At 62.4% G+C, this 13408-nt stretch overlaps 2 protein-coding genes across 2 annotated transcripts in view; both read left to right on the plus strand.

Moving 5' to 3' along the window:
• Nucleotides 1-5085: 5085 nt before the first annotated feature.
• On the plus strand, nt 5086-10972 carry LOC126034864 (potassium voltage-gated channel subfamily A member 7-like). Its single transcript, XM_049792721.1, has 3 exons — nt 5086-5757; nt 9760-10418; nt 10777-10972. Exons 1-3 carry the CDS (start codon nt 5239-5241, stop codon nt 10970-10972), a joined length of 1374 nt encoding a protein of 457 aa, XP_049648678.1. The 5' UTR covers nt 5086-5238.
• A 766-nt stretch (nt 10973-11738) lies between these two features.
• The window catches only part of U2AF2 (U2 small nuclear RNA auxiliary factor 2), a 7971-nt gene continuing 6301 nt past the window's right edge, over nt 11739-13408 (plus strand). Inside the window, exon 1 of the mRNA XM_049792722.1 lies at nt 11739-12049. Within this exon, the coding sequence (XP_049648679.1) occupies nt 11739-12049 (311 nt within the window). The remainder of the gene's footprint in view (nt 12050-13408) is intronic.

Below are 13408 nucleotides of genomic sequence, written 5' to 3' on the forward strand. Positions count from 1 at the left end.
AGGCCCCCCCCCGACCCCCATAACCCCTCACTGGAGCCCCCCCCAGCCCCAAAAACACCACACTAGGCCCCCCCGACCCCACACCAGGCCCCCCTCGACCCCCATAACCCCTCACTGGAGCCCCCCCCAGCCCCGTAACCCCACACCAAACCCCCCCCCAGCCCCAAAACCCCACACTAGGCCCCCCCCGACCCCCATAACCCCTCACTGGAGCCCCCCCCCAGCCCCAAAAACACCACACTAGGCCCCCCCGACCCCACACCAGGCCCCCCTCGACCCCCATAACCCCTCACTGGAGCCCCCCCCAGCCCCGTAACCCCACACCAGACCCCCCCCCCCCAGCCCCAAAACCCCACACCAGGCCCCCCCCGACCCCCATAACCCCTCACTGGAGCCCCCCCCAGCCCCAAAACCCCACACCAGGCCCCCCCCCCAGCTCCCCAACCCCACACGGCGGCCTTTCCCCTCACCGGGCCCTTCCCGCTCTCCCCCCCCCCCCAAACTCCCCCACATGGACCCTTCCCTCCCCCCCAAACTCCCCCACATGGACCCTTCCTCCCCCCGCCAACCCCCCCACGTGACCGCTCCCCCCCCCCTCCCCCGTAACGGACCCCCCGGGCGCTCGCGCTCCCTCCGCCCTGCTCCGGCCTGGCCGTTCCGCGCGCGCGTCTGCGCATGCGCGTCCCGCAGCGCCGCGGCGGGAGCCGGAACTTTCGCTACGGAGGGAGGGGCGGGAGGGAGGGGGGCGGGGCCGGGGAAAAAAAAAATAAAAGGGGGCGGGGCATGGGAGGAAATGCCGCCGATCCCTCAGGGGAGGACACGCCCCCCCGCCATAGCAACGGGGAGGCCACGCCCCCCGCCCCTCCGCCGTAGCAACGGGGAGGCCACGCCCCCTCGCCGTAGCAACGGGAAGGCCACGCCCCCGTCGCCATAGCAACGGGGGGCGGTGACCTCGCCGTAGCAACCGAGGGAGCGGCCCTGTGGTCTCCTAGCAACCGGGGTGGGGGAAGACACCCCGTGTCGTTGCCATGGCAACCGGGGGCACACACTCCCCCCGTCTGTCCCATAGCAACCGGGGCCACGCCCCCTTGCTGTTGCCATAGCAACCGAGGTGACACCCCACGTCTGTCCCATAGCAACCGGGGTGTCACCCTGTGTCGTTGCCATAGCAACCGGGGTGACACCCCCATGTCTGTCCCATAGCAACTGGGGTGACAACCCCGTTCCTGCCATAGAAACCGGGGTCACACCCCCTTGCTGTTGCCATAGCAACCGAGGTGACAACCCTGCGTCTGTCCCATAGCAACCAGGGTGACCCCCCGTGTTGTTTCCATAGCAACCGGGGTGACACCTCGTGTCTGTCCCATAGCAACCAGGGTGACCCCCCCGTGTTGTTTCCATAGCAACCGGGGTGACACCTCGTGTCTGTCCCATAGCAACCAGGGTGACACCCCGTGTTGTTTCCATAGCAACCAGGGTGAAACCCTGTGTTGTTTCCATAGCAACCGGGGTGACACCCCACGTCTGTCCCATAGCAACCGGGGTGACACCCCCTGTTGTTTCCATAGCAACCAGGGCTGTCACCCCCCCCCCCCCCGTCCTCTCCGGGCGGGGGGGGGGGGGGGGGTGGGGTGTGGGTGACACAACCACGAACACCCGGGTCCCCTCCGGGGGTCCCCTCCCTCTCCGGGAACCATCGGTGACAGGGTGTGTGGGTGGGGGGGGGGGAAGGGCCCGGAGAGGACCCGGGTGTCCGGGCACCCACCCCCACCCCCACCCCCCCAACCCCGTTATTTTTAGCCCGCGGGGGGGAACCCGACACCGCGGGGCCACCCTGTTTACGGGACAGCGCCGGTGACAGCGGGACGGCGGGGTCGGGGACACCCGGTGACGGGGGACCGGGGGTTGGGGACACCCGGGTGACGGGGTTGGGGGGGGGGGGACACACCTGGGTGACGGGGGTTGGGGATACCCCGGTGACAAGGGGAGGGGGACACACACACACAGAGAGCCGGTGACAAGGGGGGGGGTGTTGGTGACACCCCGGTGACAAGCGGGGGACATCCGGTGACGGGTGGGGGTGTTGGTGACACCCCGGTGACAAGGGGGGGGCATCCGGTGACGAGGGGGACGGAGGGGTTGGGGACACCTGGGGGACAGTCGGGGGACACCCCGGGGACAGTCGGGGGACACCTGGTGACAGGGGAGTGGGGACAACCACGTGACAAGGGGGGGGGGGGGGAGGACACACCGGGTGACAAGGAGGGGGGACACCCCGGTGATGGGGTACGGGGAGGTTGGGGACACCCAGTGACGGGGGGTTGGGGACAGCCGGTGACGGGGGACACCTCAGTGACAGTGGGGGGGGGGGGGGTGTCAGGTGGGTTGGGGACACCGGTGACGGGTGACAACAGGTTCGGGGGTACCCGGGTGAACAGGAGACCCACAGCCGGAGGGGGTCTGGGGGACCCTGGAGGGATCGGGGGGGACCTGGTGGTCCCCTGTGGGACCCCCAAGGACTTTGGGGGTCCCCCATACCTGTAGAGTCCCTGTGGGACCCCCAAGGACCTCGAGGGTCCCCCAACACCGGTGACCCCCAAGAATTTAAGGGGTTCCCCATATCTGTGGAGCTGCTGAAAGACCCCCAAGAGTTTAGGGGGTCCCCAATATCTGTAGGGTCCTTGTAGGACCCCCAAGAACTTTGAGGGTCCTCCAACACCGGTGACCCCCAAGAGTTTAGGGGTCTCCAATATCTATAGGGACCTTGTAGGACCCCCAAGGACCTCGAGGGTCCTCCAACACCGTAGACCCCCAAGACTTTCGGGGGTCCCCAATATCTGTAGGGTCCTTGTGGGACCCCCAAGGACTTTGAGGGTCTTCCAACACTGGTGACCCCCAAGAGTTTAGGGGGTCCCCCAAATCTGTAGGGTCCTTGTAGGACCCCCAACGACCTCAAGGGTCCTCCAACACCGTAGACCCCCAAGACTTTCGGGGGTCCCCAATATCTGTAGGGTCCTTGTGGGACCCCCAAGGACTTTGAGGGTCTTCCAACACCGGTGACCCCCAAGAGTTTAGGGGGTCCCCAATATCTGTAGGGTCCTTGTAGGACCCCCAACGACCTCAAGGGTCCTCCAACACCATAGACCCCCAAGACTTTCGGGGGTCCCCAATATCTGTAGGGTCCTTGTAGGACCCCCAAGGACCTTGAGGGTCTTCCAACAGTGTAGACCCCCAAGAGTTTAGGGGGTCCCCAATATCTGTAGGGTCCTTGTAGGACCCCCAAGGATCTCGAGGGGTCCCCCATATCTGTAGGGTCTCCGTGGGACCCCCAAGGACTTTGAGGGTCTTCCAACACCGGTGACCCCCAAGAGTTTAGGGGGTCCCCCAAATCTGTAGGGTCCTTGTAGGACCCCCAACGACCTCAAGGGTCCTCCAACACCGTAGACCCCCAAGACTTTCGGGGGTCCCCAATATCTGTAGGGTCCTTGTGGGACCCCCAAGGACTTTGAGGGTCTTCCAACACCGGTGACCCCCAAGAGTTTAGGGGGTCCCCAATATCTGTAGGGTCCTTGTAGGACCCCCAAGGACCTCGAGGGTCCTCCAACACCGTAGACCCCCAAGACTTTCGGGGGTCCCCAATATCTGTAGGGTCCTTGTGGGACCCCCAAGGACTTTGAGGGTCTTCCAACACCGGTGACCCCCAAGAGTTTAGGGGTCTCCAATATCTATAGGGACCTTGTAGGACCCCCAAGGACCTCGAGGGTCCTCCAACACCGTAGACCCCCAAGACTTTCGGGGGTCCCCAATATCTGTAGGGTCCTTGTGGGACCCCCAAGGACTTTGAGGGTCTTCCAACACTGGTGACCCCCAAGAGTTTAGGGGGTCCCCCAAATCTGTAGGGTCCTTGTAGGACCCCCAACGACCTCAAGGGTCCTCCAACACCGTAGACCCCCAAGACTTTCGGGGGTCCCCAATATCTGTAGGGTCCTTGTGGGACCCCCAAGGACTTTGAGGGTCTTCCAACACCGGTGACCCCCAAGAGTTTAGGGGGTCCCCAATATCTGTAGGGTCCTTGTAGGACCCCCAACGACCTCAAGGGTCCTCCAACACCATAGACCCCCAAGACTTTCGGGGGTCCCCAATATCTGTAGGGTCCTTGTAGGACCCCCAAGGACCTTGAGGGTCTTCCAACAGTGTAGACCCCCAAGAGTTTAGGGGGTCCCCAATATCTGTAGGGTCCTTGTAGGACCCCCAAGGACCTCGAGGGGTCCCCCACACCTGTGGGACCCCCAAGAACTTTGAGGGTCCCCCAACACCAGTGACCCCCAAGAGTTTAGGGGGTCCCCAATATCTGTAGGGTCCTTGTAGGACCCCCAAGGACCTCGAGGGTCCTCCAACACCGTAGACCCCCAAGACTTTCGGGGGTCCCCAATATCTGTAGGGTCCTTGTGGGACCCCCAAGGACCTTGAGGGTCTTCCAACAGTGTAGACCCCCAAGAGTTTAGGGGGTCCCCAATATCTGTAGGGTCCTTGTAGGACCCCCAAGGACCTCGAGGGGTCCCCCATACCTGTGGGACCCCCAAGAACTTTGAGGGTCCCCCAACACCAGTGACCCCCAAGAGTTTAGGGGGTCCCCAATATCTGTAGGGTCCTTGTAGGACCCCCAAGGACCTCGAGGGGTCCCCCATACCTGTAGGGTCTCCGTGGGACCCCCAAGGACTTTGAGGGTCCTCCAACACCGGTGACCCCCAGGAGTTTAGGGGTCCCCCAAATCTGTAGGGTCCTTGTAGGACCCCCAAGGACCTCAAGGGTCCTCCAACACCGTAGACCCCCAAGACTTTCGGGGGTCCCCAATATCTGTAGGGTCCTTGTAGGACCCCCAAGGACCTTGAGGGTCTTCCAACAGTGTAGACCCCCAAGAGTTTAGGGGGTCCCCAATATCTGTAGGGTCCTTGTAGGACCCCCAAGGATCTCGAGGGGTCCCCCATATCTGTAGGGTCTCCGTGGGACCCCCAAGGACTTTGAGGGTCCCCCAACACCGGTGACCCCCAGGAGTTTAGGGGTCCCCCAAATCTGTAGGGTCCTTGTAGGACCCCCAAGGACCTCAAGGGTCCTCCAACACCGTAGACCCCCAAGACTTTTGGGGGTCCCCCACCTCCATAGCTCCTCCCCCCACCCCCACCCTGCCTTCAGGTCCGTCCCCCCCCCTCCGTCCCCCCAACCGGGGGTCCCCCGGGAATGGGGGAACCGGTGGGTTGTTGCGAACGGGTGGCCATCAACGTGGCGGGGCGTCGATTCGAGACCTTGGGGAGAACCCTCCTCCGGTTCCCTGACACCCTCTTGGGGGACCCCCGCCGACGCCGACGGTACTTCGACCCCCAACGCCGAGAGTACTTCTTCGACCGTCACCGCGGAGCCTTCGGCGCCGTCCTCTACTACTACCAATCCGGTGGAAGACTCCGCCGACCGCCCGACGTCCCTTTAGATGTCTTCTTGGAAGAGTTACGCTTCTACCAGTTGGGTGACGAAGCGGAAGGAAGACTCCGCGAGGCCGAAGGCTTCGGGGTGGAGGTCGCCCAACCTTTACCCGGCGGCAGGTTGCAACGGCGAGCGTGGTTGTTGTGCGAACACCCCGAGAGTTCGCCGGCTGCCCGCGCCGTGGCCTTGCTCTCCGTCCTCGTCATCCTCGTCTCCATCGTGGTCTTCTGCTTGGAGACCCTGCCTCAGTTTCGGGCCGGAGGGGAGGGGTCCGCTCAGGTGAGTCGCGGGCAACGGTGGGGGGTCTTCGGCCGCGCCGTCCTCGTCCTCGCCGTCTTCATCCTTACCGTCCTCGGTATTGTCAGCCCCACCGTCCTCATCGTCATCTTCATGATCTTCAGCTTCACCGTCTCGTCCTCACCGTCCTCGGTATCTTCAGTCCCGCCATCTTCATCTTCACCACCTCAATCTCGTCATTCTCGTTCTTAGCCTTGGCATCATCCTCATCCTCACTCTCCTCCTCCTCCTCCTCACCGTCCTCACTCTCATCCTCCTCATCCTCACCATCTTCCTCACCCTCACCATCCTCGTTCTCACCGTCCTCATCCTCATCATTCTCATCCTCTCCATCCTCAACATCATCCTCCCTGCCGTGCTCCTCATCCTCACCATCCTCACTCTCATCCTCATCATCTTCCTCATCATCACGCTCCCCATCCTCATCCTCATCGTTCTCACCATCCTCCTCTTCATCATCCTCACCATCCCCATCCTCATGCTCAACCTCATGATCCTCATTCTCATCCTCACCACCTTCATCATCCTCACCATCCTCACCCTTCTCACCATCTCTTTCTCATCACTCTCATCATGCTCACCATCTTCAGCCTCATGCTCATCATCTTCATCATGCTCACCCTTCTCATCATCATCCTCACCATCCTCATCATCCTCAACCTCATCTTCACCGTCCTCCTCCATGTCTTTCTTGTTACCTCGATCACCATCACCATCATCTTCATCATTCTCCTCCTCATTCTCCTCCATCTTCTCAATTTTTTTTGTCATAATTTTCTTCATCTTCCTCATCGTCATCTTCCTTCCTCATCCTTTTTGTCAGTTTCCTCCTCCTCCTCTTCCTCCTGCCTGGAGACACTGCCTCAGTTCCAGCCTGGGAGCCCTTGCTGCAAATGAGTCCCCCCCCAAATCTTCCTCATCCTCATCGTCCTCACCATCCCCGTCATCATCCTCATCATCACCATCCTTGTGCTCTTCATCTTCATTCTCATCATAATCTCTCTCATCTTCATCATCAGTTATCTTCTTGATCCTCACATGGCCATCAGTCCCATCATTCTTTTCATTCTCTTTTTTCTTTCTCTTTTTCATCTCTTTCTTATTATCATCATCATCATCTTCATCACTCCCGTCACATCCTTCTCCATCACCTCCACCTTTTTCTTGTTCTTCTCCCGTTCTTCCTCATCAACCTCAGCCCCATCGTCATCATCCTTTTCCTCAATCTCCTTCTCATCACTATCATTCTCGTGATTGTCACCACCTTTTCGTCTTCGTGATTTTCACCATCCTCCATTTCCTTCTTCCCAACTTTCTCAACATCTTCATCATCCTCATCTTATTTCTTGTCTTTTCTCAGCATCGTTCTTCCATTCTTCTTCATCCACCTGCTTCTTTTTTATGATCTTAGTCCTTCCTTTGCTCCTCTTCTTCCTTCTCTTGCTTCTCCTTCTCCTCTTCCTCCTCCACTTCCTCCTCCTCTTCCTCCTCCACTTCCTCCTCCTTCTCCTCTTGCTTCTCCTCCTCCTCCTCTTCCTCCTCCTCTTCCTCCTCCATCTCCTGGGACCTAGAAGTCCGGGTGGGCTCTAACCCCCTCCATCACCCCAGGCAGGGCACCCAACCACCTAGGTGGGCTCCAAGTCCCCATGACCCACGGTGGGTGGTGGACCCAAGCATCTGGGTGGGCTCCACCCTCCATTAACCCACGGTGGGTGGTGGATTTAGGGGTCCGGGTGGGCTTTGAACCCCATTAACCCACAGTGGGTGGTGGATCTAGGGGTATGGGTGGGCTTTGACCCCCATTAACCCATGTTGGGTGGTGGATCTAAGGGTTTGGGTGGGCTCCAGCCGCCATTAACCCATGATGGGTGGTGGATTTAGGGGTCCGGGTGGGCTTTGAACCCCATTAACCCATGTTGGGTGGTGGATCTAAGGGTTTGGGTGGGCTCTGAACCCCATTAACCCATGTTGGGTGGTGGATCTAAGGGTTTGGGTGGGCTCCACCCGCCATTAACCCACGATGGGTGGTGGATTTAGGGGTCCGGGTGGGCTTTGAACCCCATTAACCCATGTTGGGTGGTGGATCTAAGGGTTTGGGTGGGCTCGACCCTCCATTGCACCCATGGTGGGTCATGGATTTAGGGGTCCGGGTGGCCTCCGCCCCCCATTAACCCATGTTGGGTGGTGGATCTAAGGGTTTGGGTGGGCTTTGAACCCCACTAACCCATGATGGGTGGTGGATTTAGGGGTCCGGGTGGGCTTTGAACCCCACTAACCCATGGTGGGTGGTGGATCTAAGGGTTTGGGTGGGCTCGAACCCCCTCCACCACCCCAGAAAGGCCACCCAACCATCTGGGTGGGCTCCACCCTCCATTAACCCACGGTGGGTGGTGGATCTAAGGGTTTGGGTGGCCTCCACCCCCCATTAACCCACGGCGAGTGGTGGATCCAGGGGTCTGGGTGGGCTCTGACCCCCATTAACCCACGGTGGGTCATGGATTTAGGGGTCCGGGTGGGCTCTGCCCCCCATTAACCCATGTTGGGTGGTGGATCTAAGGGTTTGGGTGGGCTCGACCCTCCATTAACCCATGGTGGGTCATGGATTTAGGGGTCCGGGTGGCCTCCGCCCCCCATTAACCCATGTTGGGTGGTGGATCTAAGGGTTTGGGTGGGCTTTGAACCCCACTAACCCATGATGGGTGGTGGATCCAGGGGTATGGGTGGGCTTTGAACCCCACTAACCCATGGTGGGTGGTGGATCTAAGGGTTTGGGTGGGCTCGAACCCCCTCCACCACCCCAGAAAGGCCACCCAACCATCTGGGTGGGCTCCACCCTCCATTAACCCACGGTGGGTGGTGGATTTAGGGGTCTGGGTGGGCTCTGCCCCCCATTAACCCACGGTGGGTGGTGGATCTAAGGGTTTGGGTGGGCTCGACCCTCCATTAACCCATGGTGGGTCATGGATTTAGGGGTCCGGGTGGCCTCCGCCCCCCATTAACCCATGTTGGGTGGTGGATCTAAGGGTTTGGGTGGGCTTTGAACCCCACTAACCCATGATGGGTGGTGGGTCTAGGGGTTTGGGTGGGCTTTGAACCCCACTAACCCATGGTGGGTGGTGGATCTAAGGGTTTGGGTGGGCTCGAACCCCCTCCACCACCCCAGAAAGGCCACCCAACCATCTGGGTGGGCTCCACCCTCCATTAACCCACGGTGGGTGGTGGATTTAGGGGTCTGGGTGGGCTCTGCTCCCATTAACCCATGGTGGGTGGTGGATCTAGGGGTTTGGGTGGGCTTTGAACCCCACTAACCCATGGTGGGTGGTGGATTTAGGGGTCTGGGTGGGATCTGCTCCCATTAACCCATGGTGGGTGGTGGATCTAGGGGTATGGGTGGGCTTTGACCCCCATTAACCCATGTTGGGTGGTGGATCTAAGGGTTTGGGTGGGCTCCACCCGCCATTAACCCACGATGGGTGGTGGATTTAGGGGTCCGGGTGGGCTTTGAACCCCATTAACCCATGGTGGGTGGTGGATCTAGGGGTTTGGGTGGGCTCTGAACCCCATTAACCCACGGTGGGTGGTGGATCTAAGGGTTTGGGTGGGCTCCACCCGCCATTAACCCACGATGGGTGGTGGATTTAGGGGTCCGGGTGGCCTCCGCCCCCCATTAACCCACGGCGAGTGGTGGATCCAGGGGTCTGGGTGGGCTCTGACCCCCATTAACCCATGATGGGTCATGGATTTAGGGGTCCGGGTGGGCTCTGCCCCCCATTAACCCACGGTGGGTGGTGGACCTAAGGGTTTGGGTGGGCTCCACCCTCCATTAACCCATGGTGGGTCATGGATTTAGGGGTCCGGGTGGCCTCCGCCCCCCATTAACCCACGGTGGATGGTGGATCTGAGGGTCTGGGTGGGCTCTAACCCCCTCCACCACCCCAGAGCGTCCACCCCCCGCACCCTCACCCCCCCCATCTCCATCCCCAGACCCCAGCACCCACCTCCACCGCCGTCAACGCCTCCTCCCCGCCGTCCTCCCGGGCCAATTTAACGGATCCTTTCTTCGTGGTGGAAACCATCTGCATCTGTTGGTTCTCCTTGGAGCTCCTCGTCCGTCTTTTAGCCAGCCCGAGCAAAACGGCCTTTTTCCGCAACGCCATGAACCTCATCGACCTCATCGCCATCGTCCCGTATTTCGTCGCTTTGGGGACCGAGCTGGCGCGTCAACGGGGAATCGGCCAACCCGCCATGTCCTTGGCCATCCTCCGCGTCATCCGCTTGGTGCGGGTTTTCCGCGTCTTCAAATTATCCCGCCACTCGACGGGTTTACAGATTTTAGGCCAAACCCTCCGCGCCAGCATGAGGGAGCTGGGTTTACTCATCTTCTTCCTCCTCATCGGCATCGTCCTCTTCTCCAGCGCCGTCTACTTCGCCGAGGCCGAAGACGCCGCCACCGCCTTCACCTCCATCCCCCAAGCTTTTTGGTGGGCCGTGGTCACCATGACCACCGTGGGTTACGGCGACATGGCCCCCGTCACCGTCGGCGGCAAATTGGTGGGATCCCTTTGCGCCATCGCCGGCGTCCTCACCATCTCCTTGCCCGTCCCCGTCATCGTCTCCAACTTCAGTTATTTCTACCGGCGGGAGTTGAGGGGGGAGGAAGGGGGGGAATACGCCCCCGCCCCCCCCTGCCCTCGACACCCCCCGCCCCCCTCCCCTTCGGAGACCCCCAAAATGGGGGGACGGGGGGGGACGGGGGCGGATTTGGTGGACGGGGAGGCGGGGAGGGGGACGGGGAGGTTGGTCACCCAGGTGTGATTTTTGGGGGGGGGGGGGGGGGGGGGGGGGAGGGGCGGGGGGGGGGGGGAGGGGGCGCGCGAGGGGGCACGAGCGTGCACGAGGAGAAACGAGGGGGCACGAGCGTGCACGAGGAGAAACGAGGGGGCACGAGCGTGCACGAGGGTTCACGAGGACAAACGAGGGGGCACGAGCGTGCACGAGGAGAAACGAGGGGGCACGAGCGTGCACGAGGGTTCACGAGGACAAACGAGGGGGCACGAGCGTGCACGAGGAGAAACGAGGGGGCACGAGCGTGCAGGAGAGCACGCGAGGAGAAACGAGGGGGTACGAGCGTCCACGAGGGTTCACGAGGACAAACGAGGGGGCACGAGCATGCACGAGGGCCCACGAGGACAAATGAGGGGGTATGAGCGTCCACGAGCGTGCACGAGGGTTCAGGAGGACAAATGAGGGGGCATGAGCATGCACGAGGGCCCACGAGGACAAATGAGGGGGTATGAGCGTCCACGAGCGTGCACGAGGGTTCACAAGGACAAACGAGGGGGCACGAGCGTGCACGAGGGCGTGCGAGTAGAAACGAGGGGGTACGAGCGTCCACGAGCGTGCACGAGGGTTCACAAGGACAAACGAGGGGGCACGAGCGTGCACGAGGGCGTGCGAGGAGAAACGAGGGGGTACGAGCGTCCACGAGCGTGCACGAGGGTTCACAAGGACAAACGAGGGGGCACGAGCGTGCACGAGGGCGTGCGAGGAGAAACGAGGGGGTACAAGCGTCCACGAGCGTGCACGAGGGTTCACGAGGACAAATGAGGGGGTACAAGCGTGCACGAGGGCGTGCGAGGAGAAACGAGGGGTTACGAGCGTCCACGAGCGTGCACGAGGGTTCACGAGGACAAACGAGGGGGCACGAGCGTGCACGAGGGCGTGCGAGGAGAAACGAGGGGGTACGAGCGTCCACGAGCGTGCACGAGGGTTCACAAGGACAAACGAGGGGGCACGAGCGTGCACGAGGGCGTGCGAGGAGAAACGAGGGGTTACGAGTGTCCACGAGCGTGCACGAGGGTTCAGGAGGACAAATGAGGGGGTACAAGCGTGCACGAGGGTTCACGAGGACAAACGAGGGGGCACGAGCATGCACGAGGGCCCACGAGGACAAATGAGGGGGTATGAGCGTCCACGAGCGTGCACAAGGGTTCACAAGGACAAACGAGGGGGCACGAGCGTGCACGAGGGCGTGCGAGGAGAAACGAGGGGTTACGAGCGTCCACGAGCGTGCACGAGGGTTCAGGAGGACAAATGAGGGGGCACGAGCGTGCACGAGGGTTCACGAGGACAAACGAGGGGGCACGAGCGTGCACGAGGGCCCACGAGGACAAATGAAGGGGGCACAAGCGTCCACGAACATGCACGAGCGTGCACGAGGGGGCACGAGGACAAACGAGGGGGCACGAGCGTGCGTGAGCGTGCACAAGGGCGCGTGAGGACAAACGCAGGTGCACGAACGTGCACAAGGATTCACCGGGACAAACGTGGGCGCGCGAGCGTGCACGAGGGCGCACGAGCACGCGTGAGGGTTCACGAGGACAAACGAGGGCCGCACGAGGACACAGGGACGGAGGCCGCACAAGCGTGCACGAGGACGCAGGAGCGCGCTCACGGCTGCACGAGGATGCACGAGGACACGCGTTAAACTCCCCCCGTCCCCTGCTGGGGTTTCGCACGAGCACGTGCTCACGCCGGCACCCTGCCCCCCCCCCCCCTCACCCCCCGTTCCCCGGCGCCTTCTTGGGTTTCGCCGGCGGCCGCGGTGGCATCCGGGAATCCGATCCCGGACGGGTCCTCGTGCGTCGCACGAGCACGTGTGTGTGTGAGCGAGCGCGTGGCTGGAGGGAGGGGGGACGGGACACGGGGGGTCCGTTCCCCCCCCCCGGCGCTCACGGTGGCCCCCAGGGCAATAAAAGTGACAGTTGGTGGCACGAGGGGGGGTCGTGGGGATCCTCGTGCGAGGATGGGAGGGGTCACGGGGATCCTCGTGCAAGGCTGGGGGGGGTCACGGGGATCCTCGTGCAAGGCTGGGGGGGGTCACGGGGATCCTCGTGTAATACGAGGGGGTTCGTGGGGATCCTCGTGCAAGGCTGGCGGCGGGCCGGGGGGGTCACAAGGACCCTCATGCGAGGCTGGGGGGGGGTCACGGGGATCCTCGTGCGAGGCCAGGGAAGGTCACTAGGAGCCTCGTGCGAGGCTGGGGGGGGGCACGGGGATCCTCGTGCGAGGTTGGGGGGGATCACGAGGACCCTCGTGAGAAGCCGGGGGGGTCACGAGGACCCTCGTGCAAGGCCGGGGGGGGTCATGAGGACCCTCGTGAGAAGCCAGGGGGGTCACGAGGACCCTCGTGCGAGGCCGGGGGGGGTCACGAGGACCCTCGTGCGAGGCCGGGGGGGTCACGAGGACCCTCGTGCGAGGTTGGGGGGGATCACGAGGACCCTCGTGAGAAGCCGGGGGGGTCACGAGGACCCTCGTGCAAGGCCGGGGGGGGTCATGAGGACCCTCGTGAGAAGCCAGGGGGGTCACGAGGACCCTCGTGCGAGGCCGGGGGGGTCACTAAGACCCTCGTGCGAGGCCGGGGGGGGGTCACGAGGACCCTCGTGCGAGGCCAGGGGGGTCACTAAGACCCTCGTGCGAGGCCGGGGGGGTCACGAGGACCCTCGTGCGAGGTTGGGGGGGATCACGAGGACCCTCGTGAGAAGCCGGGGGGGTCACGAGGACCCTCGTGCGAGGCCTGGCCCGACCTGGCTCCGGCTCCTGCTGAGGCTGCAGGGTTATATTTAGGGGGGGG

The sequence above is a fragment of the Accipiter gentilis genome, chromosome 36 (genome assembly GCF_929443795.1).
Source record: "Accipiter gentilis chromosome 36, bAccGen1.1, whole genome shotgun sequence".
Lineage (NCBI taxonomy): Eukaryota > Metazoa > Chordata > Aves > Accipitriformes > Accipitridae > Astur > Astur gentilis.

Bases quoted from the DNA above. Each gene is read 5' to 3' on its own strand.
- LOC126034864 (XM_049792721.1), top strand. From the start codon at position 5,239: ATGGGGGAACCGGTGGGTTGTTGCGAACGGGTGGCCATCAACGTGGCG. The intron at 5,758-9,759 runs GTGAGTCGCGGG...CTCCATCCCCAG, and splicing joins GAGGGGAGGGGTCCGCTCAG to ACCCCAGCACCCACCTCCAC. The intron at 10,419-10,776 runs GTTGAGGGGGGA...GTGCACGAGGAG, and splicing joins AGTTATTTCTACCGGCGGGA to AAACGAGGGGGCACGAGCGT.